The sequence below is a fragment of the Trachypithecus francoisi genome, unplaced genomic scaffold (genome assembly GCF_009764315.1).
Source record: "Trachypithecus francoisi isolate TF-2019V2 unplaced genomic scaffold, Tfra_2.0 Lachesis_group13, whole genome shotgun sequence".
In the NCBI taxonomy this organism is placed as follows: Eukaryota; Metazoa; Chordata; class Mammalia; order Primates; family Cercopithecidae; genus Trachypithecus; species Trachypithecus francoisi.
The window spans coordinates 102076267-102098664 of record NW_022681458.1 but is presented as its reverse complement, the minus strand read 5'-3'; the positions used below and the strand labels follow the sequence as shown (position 1 = coordinate 102098664).

Genomic DNA, 22398 nt, shown 5'->3' with positions numbered 1-22398 from the left:
AGGATGTGCTTCCTTTATAGGGTTTACTACATTACGCTCTCCCTGTGTAGTGATATTGTGTGGATCAATAGAAACAGCAAATAACAAGCCTTCCACTTCTTTAGTTCATCAATATTTTAAATCTGAACTCTGGGTGGTAGCAAAAAGGAAAAACATAACCTGACCTAATTTTTCTCAAGGATTGCCTTATTTCAAATAGGGCTTCATAAATCAAGTCGGTAATTCAAAGAAGTAAACTAAAAAAGTAAAAGAGTTTTGCTGTTGTTGATATTTTGTAGAGATATATGTTTTCTAAATAATTAACCACACTATCTCTGGGAAATCATTGAAATGATAACATGAGGTTATGTGTAAAGAGAAACAATGGCAGCTTGCTGAGCTAATCCAGTCTTTTGTCCAGTGTGGTTTCAGAAAAGAAATTCCATGCTTAATTTACCAGTTTCTAACAAGGGAGGATGAGGGCACCCATTAATTCATCAATACATCATAATTTGAAAATGCCTGATATGGAACTACATTTGGAGGAAGTTAGAAGAAGCCAGATGGAATATTCTGCATAGTATTTCCTTATATTATTCCCAAGCTAATTCAGTCCATAAAATCATTAGCATTATCTTATTGTGACTAGGGCATCTCAAAGCTATTTAGTTAGCCAATCAACAATACTTAACTGATTGCTTACTTACTAAGCTGAAAACTGTGTAGAAACTACAGGCTTTATTTGCAGGTTAGCAGTAAAAGGCAGTTTTGAAACATGAAATATAAACACTTAAGAGTGGAGCACTCATTTTAGTAATTTTAATTAACAAGACAAGTTTTGTTTTTTCTTTTCCTTTTTTCCATCCCGCCCTCCTTTCTTCCTTCTTATCCTTTTTTTCCCACAAATATTTATTGAGTACCTATATGTTCTAGGCAATGATCAGTACTGAGTAAATATCAGAAAACAAATCCAACAAGTTCTGTACTGTCATAATGCTTACATTATTCTGGAGAAATCATGTGATAAACATACATAATGAATTAATTTCAAGTGGTAATGCTATAAAGAAAATAAAACTGGGAAAATATATAGTGATAGAGTAGGTATGCATAAATAACACTGAAAAATAACATCGTGATGTAGAGGCTACATACCATGAAATAGAATGGACTGGGAAGATCACTCTGAATATTGACATTTTAGGTGAGACTCAAGTGATAAGGAGGCTACATTAATGTGAATATCACAGGAAAAAGCATTATAGGCAGATAAAAAAGCAACATGGTTGAAGAAGGACAAGGACGTAGGTGTGCTGGGATTGATGATGAAACAATAGCAGTGGAAGATCAGACATTGGAAAGGGAAATGATACCAGGCCATTAGGCCCATTAGAGATTCTGTGAGGAGTTTAGGTTTTATTTTCAAGGTGAGTGAAAGTTATTAGGAGATTTGAAGCAAAAGAACAACATGATTTGGTTTATATTTTAGTAGCAAATCACCTTATTACGTGAAGAATTAACTTTGGAGGTGAAACAGAAGCTCACAGAACCCAGTTAGGAATCTATTGTAGTAGTCCAGGAGAGAGACAGGTAATTCAAATCAATTAATACATGTCTTTTGAACAGATTTTTGCTAATTAGAAACTTCTTGTAATAGGCTGGGCACTGCAGTTCATGCCTGTAATCCCAGCACTTTGGGAGGCCTTTGTGGGTAGATCGCCTGAGGCCAGGAGTTCGAGATCAGCCTGGCCAACATGGCGAGACCCTGTCTCTACTAAAAATGCAAAAATTAGCTGGACACAGTGGTGTGTGCCTGCAGTCCCAGCCACTTGGGAGGCTGAGGCAGGAGAATAGCTTGAACCTGGGAGGTGGAGGTTGAAGTGAGCTGGGATTGTGCCATTGCACTCTAGCCTGGGTGACAGAGTGAGACTCCATCGAAAGAAAGAAAGAGAAAGAGAGAAAGAAAGAAAGAGAGAGAGAGAGCGAGAGAGGGAGAGAGAGGGGGAGAGAAGGAGAGAGAGGAAGGGAGGAAGGGAAGCGAAGAAGGAAGGAAGGAAGGGAAGGGAAGGGAAGAGGGAGAGAGTGAGGGAGAGTAGAAGGGAGGAAGGAATTTTCTTTTTGGAAGGAGTAATGAAAGGAGTTTTATAATGATTAGTGACAACTGAAAGAATTGTTCTGGATTCCTAACTATAGAGAAGTGTATTAAAATGAAGGAAAATCTCTTTCTTCAAAGTACATATTTCTGCTGTACCACATCTCTAATGAAAAAGAACTGTAAAAAGGAAACAAGTAATTCTGGAAAGACAAAAAATAAATGGTCATAACTTACCAATTTTAGCTTTGCAAGACCTGTTGTCTGACTGCATTAGGTAGCCTTCCACACAACTGCAAGTGTAGGATCCATGTGTATTTCTGCAGGTCTGGCTGCATGTACCATAAACAGCACATTCATCTTGATCTAAAAGGAAAATTGGCATCATTTCTAAGCAGCTTTATCTTGGGCACTTTTTTGGTTCTCCTTGAATAAAATATTATTTTTGAACTTTGGAAATGAACTATTAATGAAAAGCCAATTCTAATAAATCTTTTCAAAACCACACTAAATAAAAATTAAACTTTTTGTTGCCTTAATATTTACAGAGAAAAAACATCAAACAATATCAAATCATATATTTTAAAAGAAGGTTTATTTGCATTTGTGGTAGGCAGGCTAGAAGTCTTTGGATATTTTTGCAAAGGTACAAAATGCATTACAATTAATATTTGTTGAATATTTCCAGTGTCAATGGCACTGACATTTTCACTATTTTAACAAAGAATTAGACTAGTAACGAGGTTTTCAATCAACAGATTAAATAAGAGTTCTGAGCCACACTGTGCAAATCTCACTCACTACTTTAAAGACAGGAAACTATTAAGCATCTATTGAAAATAAAGATTTTGTCTTAATTAAATTTTATTTTAATATCTGTAGTCCCTTCCTCTACTCCTTCATTCTATTTTCTCTATATTCTTCTTTCCTCTGGTATTCAGCTCAAATCTTTATGAACAACAGATACTCAATGATTCTTAACCGAGCAAACAAAAAGGCATCCTGTCAGTAGTTATTTAGACAAAGGTATATTCAGTCTGTTTTATGTACCAAGCACAGTACTAATCCCTGCAGAAGACAAAATAAATAAAATATGGTCCCCACCCCTGAGTAAGACAAGTCTAGAGAAATATAATGTATGTATAAATATAATGGATAATGTATGATACTATACATTTCCTTATAATAGGGGTATACTCTAGTTATGATAAAAACAGGCAAGTCAAACTGCTTAGGATTAAAAGGGGAATGTTAAGTGAAGATTTTATATTAAACACTGTGAAGCATGATCTGGCTTTCCTCAAACTAAGTGGAAAGGGACATATCAGTTCATCAAAACGGTATGTGAATGGTATTGGGATGGCATCATGGGGGTTTCAAAGAAGAAGCATAGGAGTCAAATGAAGCAAGGGTGTATGAAGGAAAGTAGTAGAAGAGACGAAATTGGGAAAGTACTTTGTGAGCCAGAAAATGAAAGTATTTGCATGCTGAACTAAAAGATTGTACATTACACGCTGGCAATGGGAAAGCATTAATTAGATTGGCTATATGGTCGGCTTTGCACTTTAAAACTAAAAACACTCATATGAAATAAAGGTTTTGGTAAATGTGGAGAAAGGATCCTAGAAAACTAGGTATGTGCTAATTTTATCCAAGAATTTGTCTTTTGAAGTTATATTTTGAACTAAGTCAGTGGCAGTGGAAATGAAGAGGGAATGGACTCAAATGTGTAAGAAGCAGAATAGACAACATTTGAAAACTGATTGGATATGACAGAAGTGAAAATTGATCCAATTTTGAAGTAGAGGATATAAGAATTATAGATTTGAATGGCTACCATGGGAGGAGATAACGAGTTTGATTTCACTGTGTTAAATTTGAGATGTCTGTAGGGCAGCCTTGAGTAAACGTGTAATGATAAGCAATTGAGAAATGGAACTGTTAATACAGGGTGAGATCTGTCCTGGAGTATTTGGAAGTCAATAGCGTATAGATAATGGATTTTAAAAATACGAAAGGGCGATTTCCCACAGAGGAAGAGGAGACGAGAAAACCTTGGCTAGTGCAAAATACTGTAGGACACCAAAGTGGAAAGGGCAGTGAAAAGGGCAGAAACAGGAATCAGAGAGGGATGCAGTGGCTCAGGCCTGTATTCTTCGCACTTTGGTAGGCCAAGGTGGGCAGATTACTTGAGACCAGAAGTTTGAGACCAGCATGGCCAACATGGCGAAGTCCTTTCTCTACTAAAAGTACAAAAATTGGTCAGGGGTGGTGGTGTACACCTGTTGTTCCAGCTACTCAGACAGCTGAGGCATGAGAATCGCTTGAACCTGGGAGGTGGAGGTTGCAGTGAGCCGAGATTGCACCACTGCACTACAATCTGGGTGACAAGGCTCTGTGTCAAAATAAAATAGTGATAATAATACTGAAAGAAAGAAAGAAAAGTCCTACAGTCTCCTGTGAAGGAAAATTTATGACTACTGTAAGAAAAAAATTAAGAAATGAGAGCTTTTCAGGAATATCAGAATGTTCAAAAGGGTTATATGCAATGCATAAATTCAATAAGATCAAGATTAAAATTCCCATTTAGATTCAATAATTAGGACATTATTGTCATGATGTTGATGTAATGTAGGGAAAGAAGGGGACATAGTCACAAATGGGAGACTGATCTTAACTGGAACTTGCTTTTTACTGAGTCCGTAAATGGGATAAGAAATACAAACTTAGACCTATTAAGAGACTATTGTCTTCACAACTTGGGAATGATGACTGAAGATAACTCGGGACTCCTGTAAATAATTTTGGAGAAAGGGGGTGAGAAAAAAAAAAAAAAAACAGAAAAAGGAAGAGGAAGGCAAAAGATAACAGGATGGATTGAAGCTGTGGTATTAAGTGGGTAAACTGATACGACATAATTAAAATATATCTTTGACCTCTGTTCACAGTGCTTGGCACAGAGCTCCTAAAACTCTTGGAATTTATTGAGTAATAGGAGTGTCTATTGTTATTCATAACGAGCTCCTCCAGAATATACTGGAGCCTATGCTAATGAGGTGACTCAGGGTAGGGCTGCTAGGTAATCTCAGACTGGGGGCTGGTCATCAAAATACCAAACAGTGGATTAGAGGTGGAAACTTCCAGCCCCACCTCCTGACCTCCAGGGAGAAGAAAGGGGACTGGGAATTGGCCTAAAAACAACTCTTGAACAATGAGGCTTGGAGAGTTTCCATTTTGGTGACGATATTGAGCCCAGGGAGGATGCGGCACCTAGAGAGGGTATAGAAGCTTCCCTCTCCCACCTTCCAGTTCCTTGCCCTATGTGTCACTTCCATTTGGCTGTTTCATCCTTTGTAATAAACTAACAAACATAAGGAAAATACTTCCTTGAGTTCTCTGAGTTGTTGTAGTGAATCACTGTATCCTAGGAGAGGACTGTGGGAGTGCTCACATTTATAGCTGGCTGGTCAGAGGTATAGGTGAGTCCTGGAACTTGCGCCTGACACCTGAGTCTTGCAGTACTAGACCCATAACCCATGGGGTTTACACTACCTCTGGATAATATCAGAATTGAGTTGAACTGTTGGATACCCAGTTGTTATTAGAGAATTAGAGAATTTATGTGGAAAAATACCACCCAATTTCGTGTCAGAAGCGATATGACAAAAAAGAAACCTCAACCGGCATGTTAAAAAATCCCCAGTGGAGAGGTAACATAAGGGTTTCAATATAGGGATGTCTAAAATTACATTTGAAATTATTTGTGTGTTATGATATGAAACTTCTTCCTACTAAGTCTTCAGTAAATCTTACTACATATAAAAATTGTCTTGTTTGCGTGGATTTTATAATTGTGGAAACTCTAGGAAAAGAGCTGACTTTTACTTCTGGGTTGAGGAGTATGGGATGGAGAAAATCCATATATACTCTCAAAATGATACATAAATAGGAAAATGGAGTTTGGAGTCAAGATTATAAAGAATATAGAAGCTCTGGAAAACTGCAGATATGCTGAGAAGCCTCTAACAGTCCTTAGAAAATAAAAGTGAGGGTTTTAAACAGTCTTAACTAGATTTTAAGGGAAAAGAGATATTTACAGTTGCTTTACTAAAATAGGATGAGAAGCCAGATAGCAGTAAATGGAGGAATGAAGTGAAAAAAACATAATTGGGAAAGTAAATGTAGTTGATTGTTAAAGTTAGTGGATAATAAAAGAGGAGGGGACGGGAATGATGGCTACAGGAAGAGAGAGGATAAAGTGGATATTTGTTGTATTTCTATTTTTGTTTTTGTTTTCTTTCAGAATAGAAGACATGTGAGAATATTTATTGACTACAGTGTTAGCCAGTGGAAATGTAGTGTTTAAAGATGTATAAGAAAGAGGTGGAAATTGATGGACCAATGGACCGAGTTGAGACAAAAGTTTGGGTGAGTGGGACTTTAAATATGTATGAAAAAAGACTAGAAGAAGTAAAGCTCTTCTGAAATGAGAGCAAAACAAGCATGGATGGGTACACAAGTAAATAGAAGAGAGAGAGTAATTTGAAGAATACAAGATGGCACCCAGAAAATAAAGCCAGTGACTAAGCAAAAGAGAATAGATTAAGAAAACATATTTGAGAGAATAAAGAAGAAATTGAAAGGAAGGGTCAAGGGCACTGTAGCAGATGCTGTCTGCTCAAATCCCTCAGATTGCTCAGTGTGATTCTACAATCATAGGGATCTTTATCTGTGCCTGAGCATACTTCCAAACCCTTCCTCCTCTCCCGCCAGAAGCTCTGCCAGGACTCAAGGCCAGTTAAGGTTCTAGGAGGGTAATGCCACCTCCAACACAAAAACAAACAGATTTGCTCTTCAGAAATTGGTGTATAAATGCCTGAGTTCCCTTGTCTCTCAAGCTAGGGAGTTGTGCCACATACTTAAGCTTCAGTCACCCTTTGTTGTAGCTAATTTAATTGCTCCAACTATGGGGTTTCCTTTCTCCTGTATCCTCTCCCCCTCACCGCCACCCCAAATTAAAAAAAAAAAAGAAAGAAAAGGAAAGAAAAGAAAAAGAGAAAGTTACAATGGCAAATAATGGAAAACATTCATGTGAATCCTTGTTTCAGAGTTGACTTCTGGGAATATCCAAGCTAAGAAGAGTTTACTATGAGAAAGCACAAAGATTGCTGAGTAGCATAAGGCCATTTAAATTGTGAAACTATGCATTTGTATGGCATTCACAAACTCAGGTTTCTTCAGATTCATGTAATAGCCAGTAATCATGGATGTTCATTTGAAGTAAATGCTTTTGGCGATAGAAAAAATACAATGTTTGGAGCTAAGTCTACAGCAATACTGAATGAAATTAAGGCTTACATTTGGTAAAGTCTGTCCCTGATGGCAGTAATAATTCTTATCTATTTTCACAGATTTTTCACCTTTAATATTAGGCGTTTCTATTTCAGTTTTTCTGATATGATTATGTTCTCCAGGAGAGCAATATGCTCATTTATCTCTTCTTTCTACTTAACCAGAATGCACTGAGGTGGAACTCCACAACATTGACCACAGAGGAACAGGCATACCATCACTTGTAATGCTGCCTTCTTTTCTCCTTTAAAGACAGAGAGCTACCTGGAAATACAGTTTTGAGAAAGCCTAATGATGCTCAGACTTGGCTCTCAAGGAGTACAGAGAAAGTACAAAGAGCTCCTCTCCCACTGTGACTTCTAAAATGATTGCTGTGCAATTCTTCACTAATGTTCCACAGAAGAAATTCATTATGGTTGTGGTTGTTTTTATGTGCTTAATTAAACACATAAAAGCAATTAATTAACCACACTCAGGAATCTATATATTTAACTCATCTCCACCCTTGCAAAAGGAACTGCAGATCTTCATTACTATAGGAGTCAGGTGTAGTAAATGAGTGAGAAGAATAGGTGCGGAATAGGTATCTAAGTCAAACATGTATGAATGGCAAGAGCTGTATGGAAGTGGAAAGAGCATGAATGTTCAAAGGCATCATTCATGTCTGGCACCATTTTTATCTGTCTGACTTCTGTGATTATGAGGCATCTAGCATTGCCCTTATTTTCCAGAGCATCTGAACTTTCATGTGCAATTTTCGGATTTTTAAATGTTGTTTTAAAATGACATGATGACATGAGTCAAATGAATATGCGAGTTTGGCCTCCCTGTGGTCAGGTTATGCAGTCTCTGAGTCTGATAAACACTTGATAGTAAATGTTTATATAACATTGGTATTATGCATAAAGCAAACAACAAACTAAAATCCAATTCCCAAATGTACCTGAAAAGCCAATGAGCCTCTTCAGGATAAGACTAAGTGGGCTCTGCAGACTTGAGTTTCAGTCCCAATTCTTTTACTAAGAGGATGTGTGGACTTAAGTCAATTAACTATCGGAATCTCATTTTTGTCATTAAGATTTTAAACAATTCTCTCTAAGAATTCTTCCAAACTTAAGATTCTAAGGTAAAAGTGATAATATTAGAGCAAAGATTTGAAATAATCAGCAAAGCACTAATTTCTTTGGAAAGTATTCTATTTATTAGTGGCTCTGGCAATGCAGCTGTTCTCTGAATACACACACACACACACACACACACACACACACACACATAGAAGAAAAGAGACAGGCAGAGACAGAGAGAGACATATGCTATATTATAGATTAGAAATATTATATGTAGAGATATGGATAGATTATAAGTATCACATAAAGCAATGCATATAACTTTGTGGATATGTTCTATATACATGTTAATATATGTATAATTGGAGTCAACTCCAATTGGAAGGATATGGAGGATATCCTAATATGGATATCCATATGGAAGGATATCCTAAAATTCTTCAGTATGGAAGGAGGGAGTCATTTCGGATGATAAACATTTGCTGTAAAGCATTCACAAAAGCAAGAATCCAGACATGGAAAAGAAATCAACATTTATGTTCATTATTACATTATTATTGCTATGGGTAAAATGGCAGCTGCTAGAATAACCAATGCAAAAATTATAAAGAACATTACATGATTAATAATTATTAACCTAACATAGTTAATAACACATGTCTACTAGACTGCAGCTATATAACAGCCATAAAACATATAGGAAGCTAAAATAATTAGATCAATGTGTTATTGGTTAACCCAAACATTTCCCATTGTGGACATTTCTCAAGTTTGAAATTACTCAAAAAAACTGAAATTTGATTGTCATAAACTTATAATAATGTTTGTGGTGGGTGGGCAACTTTTAAATCTCAAGAAAGAAAAGTTAACATAAACACTCTGTGGAGCACATGGTATGTGCTCAAAGATGTCTTCTTACATTTCTGTTAATTAAGCCTCTATAAACCACATTTGATGGAGTTATATGTTTTACTTACCTTTACAGTTTCTCCCATCTTCTTTTATTTGGAATCCATCCTCACAGTAACATCTTGTACTATTTCTGACCATTGTACATTTATACTGACAATTCAACTGTTGGCAATTGGATAACAGTTCTGTAGAGGAAAAACAAATATATTCTCTATATTTAACTGTATATGTAAATATTGTTTCTATTTCTCAGTGCACAATCCTTACAATATAGTCTTGATTGTTCTCCCAGAAAGTTTATATGATTGGTCTAGAAAAAAAAAATTTCTAAAATATGTTAGTTTACATTTGCTTGAATTACTGTAAATAAAATTTGAGATCAGTCTGTTTGGTCTCCAGCTTTTTAGCTTATTACGGTGTTCATAGTCACAAAACCTTTCAAATTTTGGTAAATTAAATTATTTCAAGAGGAAAGATGTCAACTCAGTGGTTGATTTTGCCATCTATGCCTTTCCTATCTGACACATCAATTGATTTTCTATCTTTTGAGAGCTTGTTTTGATTTACCAACCCATGTGCAACCTTCATAGCAATCAATGTGAATATAGCTCATCTCAATATTTTATTTTTCATTGGTAGAAAAATGTTAGAGAAATACTGAACATAATATATTTCATTATATCTGAACCATTTTAGAGACAAGACACGATTAAAGCAAAAGTTAGCAAACCTTCAGAGCAAATTAGGATTGAATATGATAAAAGCATGAAATAGAGACGAAGTGACAGGAGCACATTTATTACACAAATAATTTCTAACAGAAATAAGATTCGCTAAACTAGATAAATATTGGATAGAAGCATGACTATCTGAAAATAGGGGTATAAATGGATTGTTACAATACTGTTGTTTTTACCCTTTTCCCCAGAAAGGCAAATAAGGGTTTTGAAGATTAAAGTTAAACGATTCTAAATACATTGATATGTGCCACAAGTTTAGCTGGTGCTACAGATATAAAATCAAATTATATTTAAAAAAATAAAAGTCCAATATGTAAAAGAATACCTGAAACATTCCAAACTAAACATTGGGCATTGTATTATACATTTAATTATCTATAGTATTTCCTTAGTTCAATTACTGTTCAGCATTCTCATACAATTATTTCACACATCTTCTCTTTTTAAAACTGCAAACCTCCTTCCTAATATTCTCTCATATATGACGATCTTGCTTCTTACTTATTTGAGAAAACTGAAACAATCAGAAGAGATTTTCCAACTTTATACTTCATTTCTACCCACATCTGCATATACTGCTTCTCCTTGGATTTCACAGTTACTTGAACTCATTTTTTTTTTTTTTTTTTTTTTTTTTGAGACGGAGTCTCGCTCTGTCACCCAGGCTGGAGTGCAGTGGCCAGATCTCAGCTCACTGCAAGCTCCGCCTCCTGGGTTTACGCCATTCTCCTGCCTCAGCCTCCCGAGTAGCTGGGACTACAGGCGCCCGCCACCTCGCCCGGCTAGTTTTTGTATTTTTTTTTTAATAGAGACGGGGTTTCACCGTATTAGCCAGGATGGTCTCGATCTCCTGACCTCATGATCCGCCCGTCTCGGCCTCCCAAAGTGCTGGGATTACAGGCTTGAGCCACCGCGCCCGGCCAACTTGAACTCATAATCAAAGCTCCCACCCAACATGCTATGCAAAAATCTCATCCCCTCTCACCTACTCAAGGATATCACTTCAGCAGTGCTACACTTTATGTAGAGAGAATCAGTTCAAAATTGACTTGAATCTATATACTATTTTAATTCAATATTTATTGAGTACCTAGTCAAAGCTAATCACTCTGCTACAGTTCCAAAGATGAAAATTCATTACAAAAAATATATTTACAATATGAGTGTGGAAGTGAGTAGAATTATGTGGACAGAATAACAATGTAAAACAGTATTTATAAATCATAGTAGCAAAACATATATGCTAAATAAAAGTACAAGTGGTAGGATTTAGAAAGAGAAAGATTCATCTAGAAGCTGAATATGCAGGAGGATATCTGAGAAAGAGTTGTAGAAGTTGAATTTGAGTTGAGACTTAAAAGTATAAGAGTTCTTATAGACAAAATTAATGAGAATGTAGCCTAGGTAAAGAAGACAATATGAGGAAGTAAATAGAAAGAACTGAAAGCATACAAGAAATAAAGGCAACAATAAGGAACTCTGCATTGCTAACCTATAATGCTTGATGTGGTTAAAAAAAAAAAAAAGAGAGAGAGACTGGCATTGTTGTTTGGAGCCAGATCAAGGCTAAGTAATTCATGGATTAAGTAGAATTTTCTGTTTAGGCAACAGGAGACATAGCTGGTTATTGAGGACAGTAGTGATACATTCTGACTTGTATTGTTCAAAAGTACCTAAGAGTAGAGACAAAGATAGTAAAGGAAACAAAGCTATCTAAGTGACTAGGAATGGCAAAATAATAAATGAAGACTATGAATATTTGCCTAGAAAGATGGCCAAAAACTTGGTGAAAGCATAATGACACTAAATGAGTAGTAGTAATAAAATGAATTAAGTACAACAGAAGTACCACAAGTTTGGGAAGAAGATATTATTTGTCTTTGATTATACTCAGTTTAAAATATTGGCAACATAATAGCCAGGGAGAAAGTGAGAATTTGGGTCTATCTTTGAAGAGAAGTCTGTAGTGGAGACATCAGTCTGGAAGTCACAAGCATAAAGTTGGTCACTGAAACCTAAAGAATAAAGAAGTATTCCCTTAAAAAGAATGTTTGGGATACAAACAAAAAAACCCAGAGAACTTCTTCATCTGAAAATCAAACAGAAGAGGTATCAGCGATAAGAACCACCACCAAGAAAAACTGTGAAATAATAAAGTACATAGGTGAAGAACCTAGAAAGTCTCACAAAACCTAAGGAAGAAGAGTAGTCTACAGAAGCAAGCAGGGAAATCAATGTTAAATTCACTGAGAAATAAACATGAATGAAGCCAGTAAAGTGCACTAGTCTTCCTAATAGGATCTATTAAGGGTGTTGAAAAGCATTTGAGTGGAGCAGTGAAGACAAAGGTGAATATAATTAGGAGTTGGAACAGAAAGAGGAAACAGGAAAGGTTTCTCACAGAAAATAGATTCGGTTATAGTATAAAAAGAATGAGGGTAGAGATTTGATCTAATTTATTTAGTCTCTACCTTAACGCAGGTGTATTCACACAGTGAGTCAAATTTATTATTTTTCCATGTAATCCCTGGAGCCCAGCTGCACTTTTTCACGGTGTTGATCCAATGTAGAAAATCCAAATACTACGGATCCCATCTTTCTACTCTCTCTACTTGACATATCTGGAAGATGGAGAGTGAACACTGAAAAGAGGGGGGTAGTGATATGGAGAGTTGAGAAATGCAAAATGGGGGAAAAATGATCTGAAAGACCAGACCTCAAACATGGTTCTGAGGGTTAGGAGGAGATCTGTTAGTTGAAAATAGCAAAATATACAAGGTCAAGTTAGCTTTTAGTTTATTAGACTTACCCTGGGTGAGGATTTGTATATATGTAGAGTGATGACAAGGAGATGATTAAACAGTTTATTATATTAGGCGAAATGGTAAATATTGATTCTGCTAACAGACTGTGAAGAACCATGAAGAACTAACAATATGAACACTAAAATTTAAAATCTGGCAGACTGTGAAAGCAATACTAATTATTATAGTTATCTATTTGAACTGCTGAGCATTTATGCTTCATTGCATGCAACACTATAATGACTATGAACATAGTTAAAAGCATATCAGAATAATTTTGTTAGAAAACTTATTTGAATACAGCAAAAAATTTTGTACTTGAACCATTAGTCTTCACCCAGTGACTGTAGTGAAGCATAGCCATTGGCTTATGTAACATTATCATTAGTTTGGAAATTAGACTGAAGTAGGAAGACCACTCGTATCTTAGGGAAGCAAATAAGCAAGTGAGAACACAGACATGTAAACACGGTATCTGATCTATATTCCTCAGCATTATCATAAAATAAAGCTATCTTTTTGATTAAAAGAGAGAAGCTGTCACCGGGCGTGGTGGCTCATGCCTATACTCCCAGCACTTTGGGAGGCTGAGACAGGTGGATCACAAGGTCAAGAGATGGAGACCATACTCCCTAACATGGTGAAACCCCATCTCTACTAAAAATACAAAAAAGTTAGCTGGACGTGGTGGTGTGCGCCTGTAGTCCCATCTACTCAGGAGGCTGAGGCAGGAGAATCACTTGAACCCAGGAGGTAGAGGTTGCAGTGAGCTGAGATAGTGCCACTGCACTCCAGCCTGGCAACGGTGTGAGACTCTGTCTCAAAAATAAATAAATAAAAATAGAGAAGCTGTCATTTCACAGATCAAATCTAATCCAATTGATGAAGATTCCCCTGACACAGATTTACTTTGTTCTGTTTTTAAGGGATCTTTTTATGACCTTGATATGATTTGGTTCTGCATCTCCAGCCAAATCTCGTGTTGAATTGTAATCCCCATTGTTGGGGTAGAAACCTGGAGGGAGGTGATTGGACATGGGAGCAGGTTTTTCCCTTGTTGTTCTCATGATAATGAGTGAGTTCTCATGAGATCTGATTGTTTGAAAGTGTGTAGCACTTCCCCCTTCACTCTCTCTCCCTCCTGCTCTGGCCAGGTAAGACGTGCCTCCTTCCTCTTTGGCTTCCACCATGTTTGTAAGTTTCCTGAGGCCTCCTCAGCCATGCTTCCTGTACAGCCTGCAGAACTGTGAGCCAATTAAACCTGTTTCTTTATAAATTACCCAGTCTCAGGTAGTTCTTTATTGCAATGTGAGAATGGACTAATATGGCCCTTATCAAAGTTGTAAAGGAGGAAAAGTTGCAAAAGAGATTGTTATTAAAATATGAATATACCTTCTCTATAAAATGCAAGGTAACAGTTTACAAGTAGTGGGTAGCTTTGAGACATCAAAACTTCTAAACCATTTGATTTAGAAATAGTCAAGAAATAGGTATCAATGTATTACTAATAAGTAGCAAGAGGGAATCTAACAGGATAAAAATTAATTCATAGTAAAACTGAAATTGATTTCACCACTTATCTTGTTTTCTGAATGGCGGTAGAGTATTATGTTGAAGCTTGGGTCTCTGCAACAAGAGTGCTTTACCTCCAACTATTTTAGTAATTTCAGGCTGAGTGTGGCAGAGAATAGTTAAATGTGCATCAATCTTGTTTCCTCTTTCTAGGTAAATAAAAAGATGACATTCCCCAGTTGTCTTCCAGCTAGATTGGAGCCATATTTGTGTCTTCTAGCCAATATAATGTAGAGAGTAATTGGTGTGTGCCACTCCTTGACCTGATGCTTACAGCATCCTGACAACCTTCTACTCTCTGTACACTTGTCAGCCATCTGGGTACAGGGGATCCAGCAGACTCTTCACCCCTTGGGATGGCAGAAGCCCAAAATGGAAAGAGCCTGAAACAGCACCTGGGAAGTCAATCACTGATAACCCAACTGGACTGTGATATCAGGGAAAACAATGGGTTATTATTGTATTGAGTCCTTGAGATATCAAGGTTATTTGTTACATATGAGTGGTGATGGGTACATGACTAAAGCTCTCATTGCAGGCTTTTCCTCATCCCCAAAATGGGGATAATAATAGAAACTACTTCATCAGGTTGTTGGGAGGCTTAAATGAGGTGATACAAAGTTCTTAAAATATTGCTGACACGTAGTAACTATTTTTATTACCATAATTATTTTTATCATTTTATCATTTAAGCTTAATCATCCGTTTAGTACAACAGAATTTCTATTGTTATCCTGTCATAATGCATATACACTGTAAGCAATTTGGTGCTGTTTTGAAAAGGGTTTTCTCTTTCATGCTTTTATTTTTGGGTGGTACATGACTCGGTTGTAGTTTTGTCATCTCTTGATGTCTCCTGGGGAAGTTTTTCATTTGTTTATTTGGTAAGTTCTCTAATTCACCTGAAAGCACAATCTCCAACAGATAGGGAAACACTAATCATAAGAAATAAGAATTTTCTACATTGACCTTTTTGTTTCTATAAAATATAAATTTCAACCTCTGAAGCAATGTACATCCACATTGAATTTGCTACCTAACCATGGACCAATTTACAATTTAGACAAGCAATTTTTATGAAATATACTAATTTGTATAGCTTTTAGGGGCTGTTTTGCTTTGTAACATCATTGGGATTTAGGACACATTTTCACAAATGTGTGCAAGTATATGATTTAGGAAACACATGTAAATAAATCATGCTGACCTCCCTTAGAGTGAAAACAGGACAATAGAGAAAGGTGATTAGAAGTTGGCAACCAGTTTCCAACCATTAGGAGTTATTACCAGCAGAGGTCTTTTTTCCTCATTAGTTTTGTTTACATAAAAAGCTCTAAACCAAACAACCACTGTTTGCTATCTTGTTTGTATAGCTATCGGATCAACCATTGTATAGTCAATAGCATTATGCTGCTGCCTTTGTGATCTATAGTCAAATAACTCACATTGATCATGTATTGGACTTAGCAAGACAGTGAAAACACGGCTGTGCTATTTTATTTGTATGTTTCCAGGTTATGTTTCAGAGAGTAGATTAGAACTTTTAGAAATCCTTTGGAAATACAAAATTGTATAAGCACCTTTCCATACGCATAAGTTATCTGAGATATCATTTTCCAAAATGGGATGATATTTCATTCTCAATTTTAGTAATAAAATTGCTTCTTAAATTAGACATGTACAAAAATGCCTTTTAACCAAAAACTAGAACCACAGTAATGAGGAAAAAATTATTCTTTCCCTATGTGGCACATTAAAAAAACAAGAACTTCACTCACTTTTTATGCTTGAAGATTAAAAAGCTGACACAGCTACTTACCATGCCAGACAGCCCCTCTTGTCAGCAGGACATATGCTTGACATATTTAGAATGGTGATAATTTGTGTCACATCATTCATCCTCTTACCCCTGTTTCTTTGGCCTAGTAAAATGCAGTGTGAGCTGGTTTGCAGAGATTAGGCTGTTGCTTATGGCTGCTTATGTGAATTTCTTTAGAATCCTTTGCTTAGTGCTAGATCTACTTACTGGCCTCAAAGTTTCAATGTGTTCTCTTACAAGAAGATAGAGCAGTGAGACAATGCTTTTTTATTGCATTTTTGTTCTAATTTTGGTATTTTAATGAAGTCCATATTTTAAATTCATCAAAATTCATTCTTTCTTATGTACAGTGATGCAAGTTTTGATAAATGTGTATTGTTGTTTAACCAGTATCATTCATAAGATATAGAACAGGATCATTATCCCAAAATATCCCCTTTGTACCTCTACAGTCAACCCATTGCCCTGCTGACAATTTTGGTGATCACTGATTGGTTTTTATCTCAATGGTTTTGTCTTTTCCAGTATGTCATATAAATGAAATAATCCAGGGTTTAGTATTTTTAATCTGACATCTTTTATTTAGCATAATGTATTTGAGATTCATCTATATTATTGTTAGTATTAGGTAGTTCATCTATATTGGCCGGGCGCGGTGGCTCAAGCCTGTAATCCCAGCACTTTGGGAGGCCGACACGGGCGGATCACGAGGTCAGGAGATCGAGACCATCCTGGCTAACACGGTGAAACCCCGTCTCTACTAAAAATACAAAAAAAAAACTAGCCGGGCGAGGTGGCGGGCGCCTGTAGTCCCAGCTACTCGGGAGGCTGAGGCAGGAGAATGGCGTAAACCCGGGAGGCGGAGCTTGCAGTGAGCTGAGATCCGGCCACTGCACTCCAGCCCGGGCGACAGAGCGAGACTCCGTCTCAAAAAAAAAAAAAAAAGTCATCTATATTATTGTTAGTATTAGGTAATTCTCCCTTTTTGATTACTGATTAATAATCCATTATATGAACATATCTCACTTTGTTCATTCATTTCACAAGTAACACACATTTGAGTTGTTTCCAGTTTGGGGTTACGATGCATTAAGTCTCTATACATATTTATATACAGCTTTTGTGTAAATATAGGTTATCATTTTACTTGGGTAAATATGGGATTGCTGGGTTATGTGGTAAGTGGATATTTTACTTTATGATAAATTACTAAACTATTTTCCAAAGTGGCTGCATTCTTTTATAATCCTACCACCAATATATCAATCTTCCAGCTACTCTACCTTCTCCCCAGCAGTTGGTATTTTCAGCTTTTAATTTAATTTTATTTTTAGACATTTGAGTATATACATAGTGGTAACTATTGTACAATTATTTTAATTTGCATTTTCTAATTATTATTGTTTTTTTCTTTGTGCTTATTGGCTAGTCATACATGTTTTCTGCAGAGAAATTCTGTTCAATCTTCTGCCGACTGTTATTAGGTTGTTTTCTTATTATTGAGCTTTGAAAGAGAGAGAGAGAGACAGAGTGTGTGTATGTGCATGCATGTGTGAGCATGTGTATGTATTCTGGATACAAGTCTGTTATCAGATATATGATTTGTATATCATTTCTCCTAGTCTCTAATTTCTCTTTGCATTCTCTTGTTACTGCTTTTCAAATAACAGAATTTCAAAGAAAAAAATCTTACATTTGATAAAATCAAATCTCAATGTATTCTTTCATAAATCCTGCTTCGGGAGTTCTATCTAAGAAATCTATTACCGACTCAATTTAGCCTATACTACTTCTAGAAATTTTAAAGTTTTAGATTTGTAGTTTATTTTTGCTTAATTTCCATATAGGGTACCAGATATGACTCAAGGTTGATCATTTTGCACACAAATGTTAAATTGTTCCAGTACCATTTGTTGAGCTTACTAACATTTCTCCATTGAATTATCTTTGTACCTCTGTCAAAAATGAATTGACCAAGTATCTATGGGTATATTGTTGTACCCTTATGTTTTGTTAATCTGTATGCCTGTCTTTTCTGTAAATTATGCTATTTTGATGACAGAAAATATTGAAATCTTGTAGCATAAATTTCAATGCTTTGTTCTTTTATTTTTTAGATTCCTTTAGATTCTAGGTCCTTTTTATTTCCATGTAAATTTTAGAAATAGCCTTTCAGTGCCTAAAGAATCCTACTAGGATATTAATTGGAATTATGTTAAATTTATAGATTGAGGCATACTGACATCTTAACTACTGAGTCTTCTACTTCACAAATATGGTAGGTATATATACATTTATTTTAAATTTTTTAAATTTTTCATGAGCTCCCAGAATATAGCTCTTCTACATATGTTGTTCAATTTATATCTGTCTCATAGGTTTGAGGCTATTTTACATGGTATTATTTACTGTAATTTTCTATTGTCCATTGCTAGCAATCAATCAAATATTATTAATTTTATATGTTAAACTTGTATCATATGACCTTGCTAAACAGATGAGAAAACTAAAAAGAAATAAATTACAAACACCAAATTAGTAATCTATCAAATTATAAACATCAGCAAGGCAGCAGAGGATATCACCACAGACCCTATAGAGTTAAAGGATAATAAAAGAAAACTATGAACAACTCTATGACCATATTGACAACTTAGATGAAATAGACAAGTTCCTTCAAAGATACAAACTTCTAAAACTCACTCAAGAAGAAACATATAATCTGAATATCCCTATAGAGAGAGAAGAATTGAATTTATGATTTAAAAACTTTCCCATGCAAAAAAGCTAGGCCTAGGTAGCTTCCTTGAAGATTCTACCAAATGTTTAGGGAAGAAATAAAACTAATTCTGCATAAGCCCTTCTAGAAACAGACGTTTTCCAACTAATTTATGAAGCTGGAATTACCCTAATCCACAAATCATACAAATGCATTAAAGAAAAAAATGTAGAACAACATTCCTTATGAATATAGATGCAAAATTCTGCAAAATTACTAACAACTAAAATCCAGCAATATATAAAAGGATAATATATCATGATGATGCCAGGCTAGTTTTGCATTTAAGAATCAATTAATCCAGGTCACCCTATCAGTACAGTAAGGGAAAAAATACCCTATCATTTCAATAGATGCCCAAAATGTATTTAACAACAACAACAAAAAATACCCATTCATTATTTAAAATACAACCCTTGACAATATAATAATAGAGGGGAATTTCTTCAACCTAATGAATGATTTTGTTCCCAAAACACGAACATATCATAACAGAAGTAGGATAACTTCTCTCACCATTTATATTCAATAATATACTGAAGTTTGTAACCAGTGCATTAAGGGGCTTTAATAAAGGTTAGGAACACAAATTAGAAAGAATGAAATAAGTAAAACGGTTTCTGTTTGTAAACAACAATTGTCTACGTAGAAAATTGTTTTTAAAACTATCAAAAACCCACCAGAACTAGTAAGCAGTTATATTGAAAGTTTATTTAATAAATGGGACTGACAACATCGTCACTTCATAATTTTCATTTTGTCTATTAATATTTCATAAGATTTTACAACTATTTCAAAAAGAAAAAGCAAAATTTTCTATAATTTAGATGTAATAAGGTGGAAGTTGTGGACCAACCATGTGGTCTGAGAAAATATTACATGGACTGAGGTGCCAGTGTTTATTTATTATTTTATTTTATTGAGACAGAGTCTTACTCTGTCATCCAGGCTGGAGTGCAACAGCTCCATCTCCACTCACTTCAACCTCACCTCCCGGGTTCAAGCAATTCTCCTGCCTCAGCCTCCTGAGTCGCTGGGACCACAGGTGCCCAGCATCACAACCGGCTAATTTTTGTATTTTTAGTAGAGATGGGGTTCCACTATGTTGGCCAGACTGGTCTCGAACTCCTGACCTCAAGTGATCCACCTGCCTTGGCCTCCCAAAAAGCTGGGATTACAGGCGTGAGCCACCACACCCTGCCAAGTCAAGTCTGGGGTTTACATTATAAGACTGTATACGGTTTGGGGGTTTTGTTTTTTAAAATAACGAGGCCATTTGCTTTTGTCCTAGACTACGTGGCTGTGCCTGGTCCAGCCTTGGGAGGCTGAGGCTATGGAGTTCCATCCATCAGCCTTTTAAGAGCTGTCTTGGAGGCAGGCAGCGCCAGAGCCCCATATACCACTGGACCTGAATCTAGAGCAAGCCTGGGACAGGGCACTGGCTAACTTCCCTGTGCTAAGCCGCTGCTCCTGCTAATGTCTTCAGTTCTACAGGAGCTCTGCTACGCGCTGGCTGCTGCACTGCACCTCCATCGGGCACCGAGCCCTTCCCGCAGATGAGAGGGACCACAAACTCTCTCGAGACTACCATGTCTGGGAGTCAATGGCTGAAACTACAAACAGGCTCCAGTCACCTCAAGACAACGCAGATGCTACCAGTGGAGGGGTCCAAGGTGGCCTGAGTCAGGGTTGGAGATACTAGCGCCTACAGAAGTGGAAGGACACACATCCACGGCGCCCTCTGCATTTCAGGCCTCCCAGGAAGATGCTGAAAATCCCGGATTCCTTCAGGAAGCGACCAGAAAGGAGAGTAACCCAAACCTGTCTCCTGGACTTCAGCGCGATCCACTTCAACTGCTGCTCTGGAAGGAGCCCAAGGCACCGCAGTGGAGGCCCTCATGCTGTCCCTGAGGACTTTTGCAAATAGAACTGTACCCTGCACGCATAAGATCCTTGAGGTCTAGGCTGTGGAGATCATTCGTTATTAATTTGTTCTTTCTCACCTCAACATCCTAAACATTTTTCATTCAGAAAAACTCTCTTCATGTAATGAGTAATACGAAATGAGTAATACGCAATGTAGAACTCTTCCTTTAGATCTACTCAAAATTGCTGTTTCTTCCACTTCAATACAGCCTTTCCCTAGTCTCAAAACAAAATTAATGAGGTGTGTGTGTGTGTGTGTGTGTGTGTGCGTATGTGTATGTACTCAATACATGTATATCGTCCCATCCTTTTTAATAGCTGCATAATATTGTTCCATTTTATGAATGATGAGTAATTTAATTAACCAATTCTTTGCTGAAACACATTTAGTTTGTATGGTAAATACAGCTATCTATTAAAAAAGTATTTGTGCTCTCCCTTGCATACTGCAGAATTGTTTCTGAGAAGTGACTATCCAGCCAGAGACTGTACGTCCTACCTCTCCTTTAGTCGGGTTAGGGCCATAGAGCAGGTTCTCACCAATAGAACATGAGTGGAAGTGATATGCATAACTTCTGTGTCAGGGAGAATAAGAATATGCATGTTTGGGTGGGCGCGGTGGCTCACGCCTGTAATCCCAGCACTTGGGGAAGCTGAGGCGGGTGGATCACAAGGTCGGGAGATCCAGACCATCCTGGCTAACACAGTGAAATCCTATCTCTACTAAAAATACAAAAAATTAGCTGGGGGTGGTGTCGGGTGCCTGTAAACCCAGCTACTCGAGAGGCTGAGGCAGGAGAATGGCATGAACCCGAGAGGCGACCTTGCAGTGAGCCAAGATCGTGCCACTGCACTCCAGCCTGGGTGACAGAGCGAGACTCCATCTCAAAATATATATATATATATGTGTGTGTGTGTGTGTGTGTGTGTGTGTGCATGTTTTCTCCACACTCATATTCCCTTCTTCTTGTCTGGAAATTCCAATTTACTTTTATGATTTTCATGCTGTTTCCTAATATATTTCTCTGTAATACAATTCTGATATATGCCACCAGGTATGCTTTGAAATGTATAAATTAAACAAAAACCAAAGTAACATTTTTTAAAAAAATCTGAGAGTGTACCACATCAATGCTAGGAGACTTTCTCATTTTATGTTATGCCTGCAAGTTAAGAAATCTCTCAGAGAAAGAGCCCCAACCACCTCAACTCATTGGTGAATACTGGATTTAAAAAATTGCTTATTTTGAATCTCTAAATATAATCATTTTTAGTAACTTTGCAACTTTAGATTCTGATTTGTTTAGAAACATTTTATTGTAGATTTTATTACACAGATAATTAAAATATAGCTAC

The 22398-nt window shown here is 36.5% G+C and overlaps 1 protein-coding gene across 1 annotated transcript in view; it reads right to left on the bottom strand.

Annotated features, from left to right (window-relative positions):
* The window catches only part of LOC117095052 (low-density lipoprotein receptor-related protein 1B), a 1687268-nt gene that overhangs the window by 745471 nt on the left and 919399 nt on the right, over nucleotides 1–22398 (bottom strand). Inside the window, exons 4-5 of the mRNA XM_033231629.1 lie at nucleotides 9468–9587; nucleotides 2309–2437 (exon numbers count right to left, since the gene is read on the bottom strand). Of these exons, the coding sequence (XP_033087520.1) occupies nucleotides 2309–2437; nucleotides 9468–9587 (249 nt within the window). The remainder of the gene's footprint in view (nucleotides 1–2308; nucleotides 2438–9467; nucleotides 9588–22398) is intronic.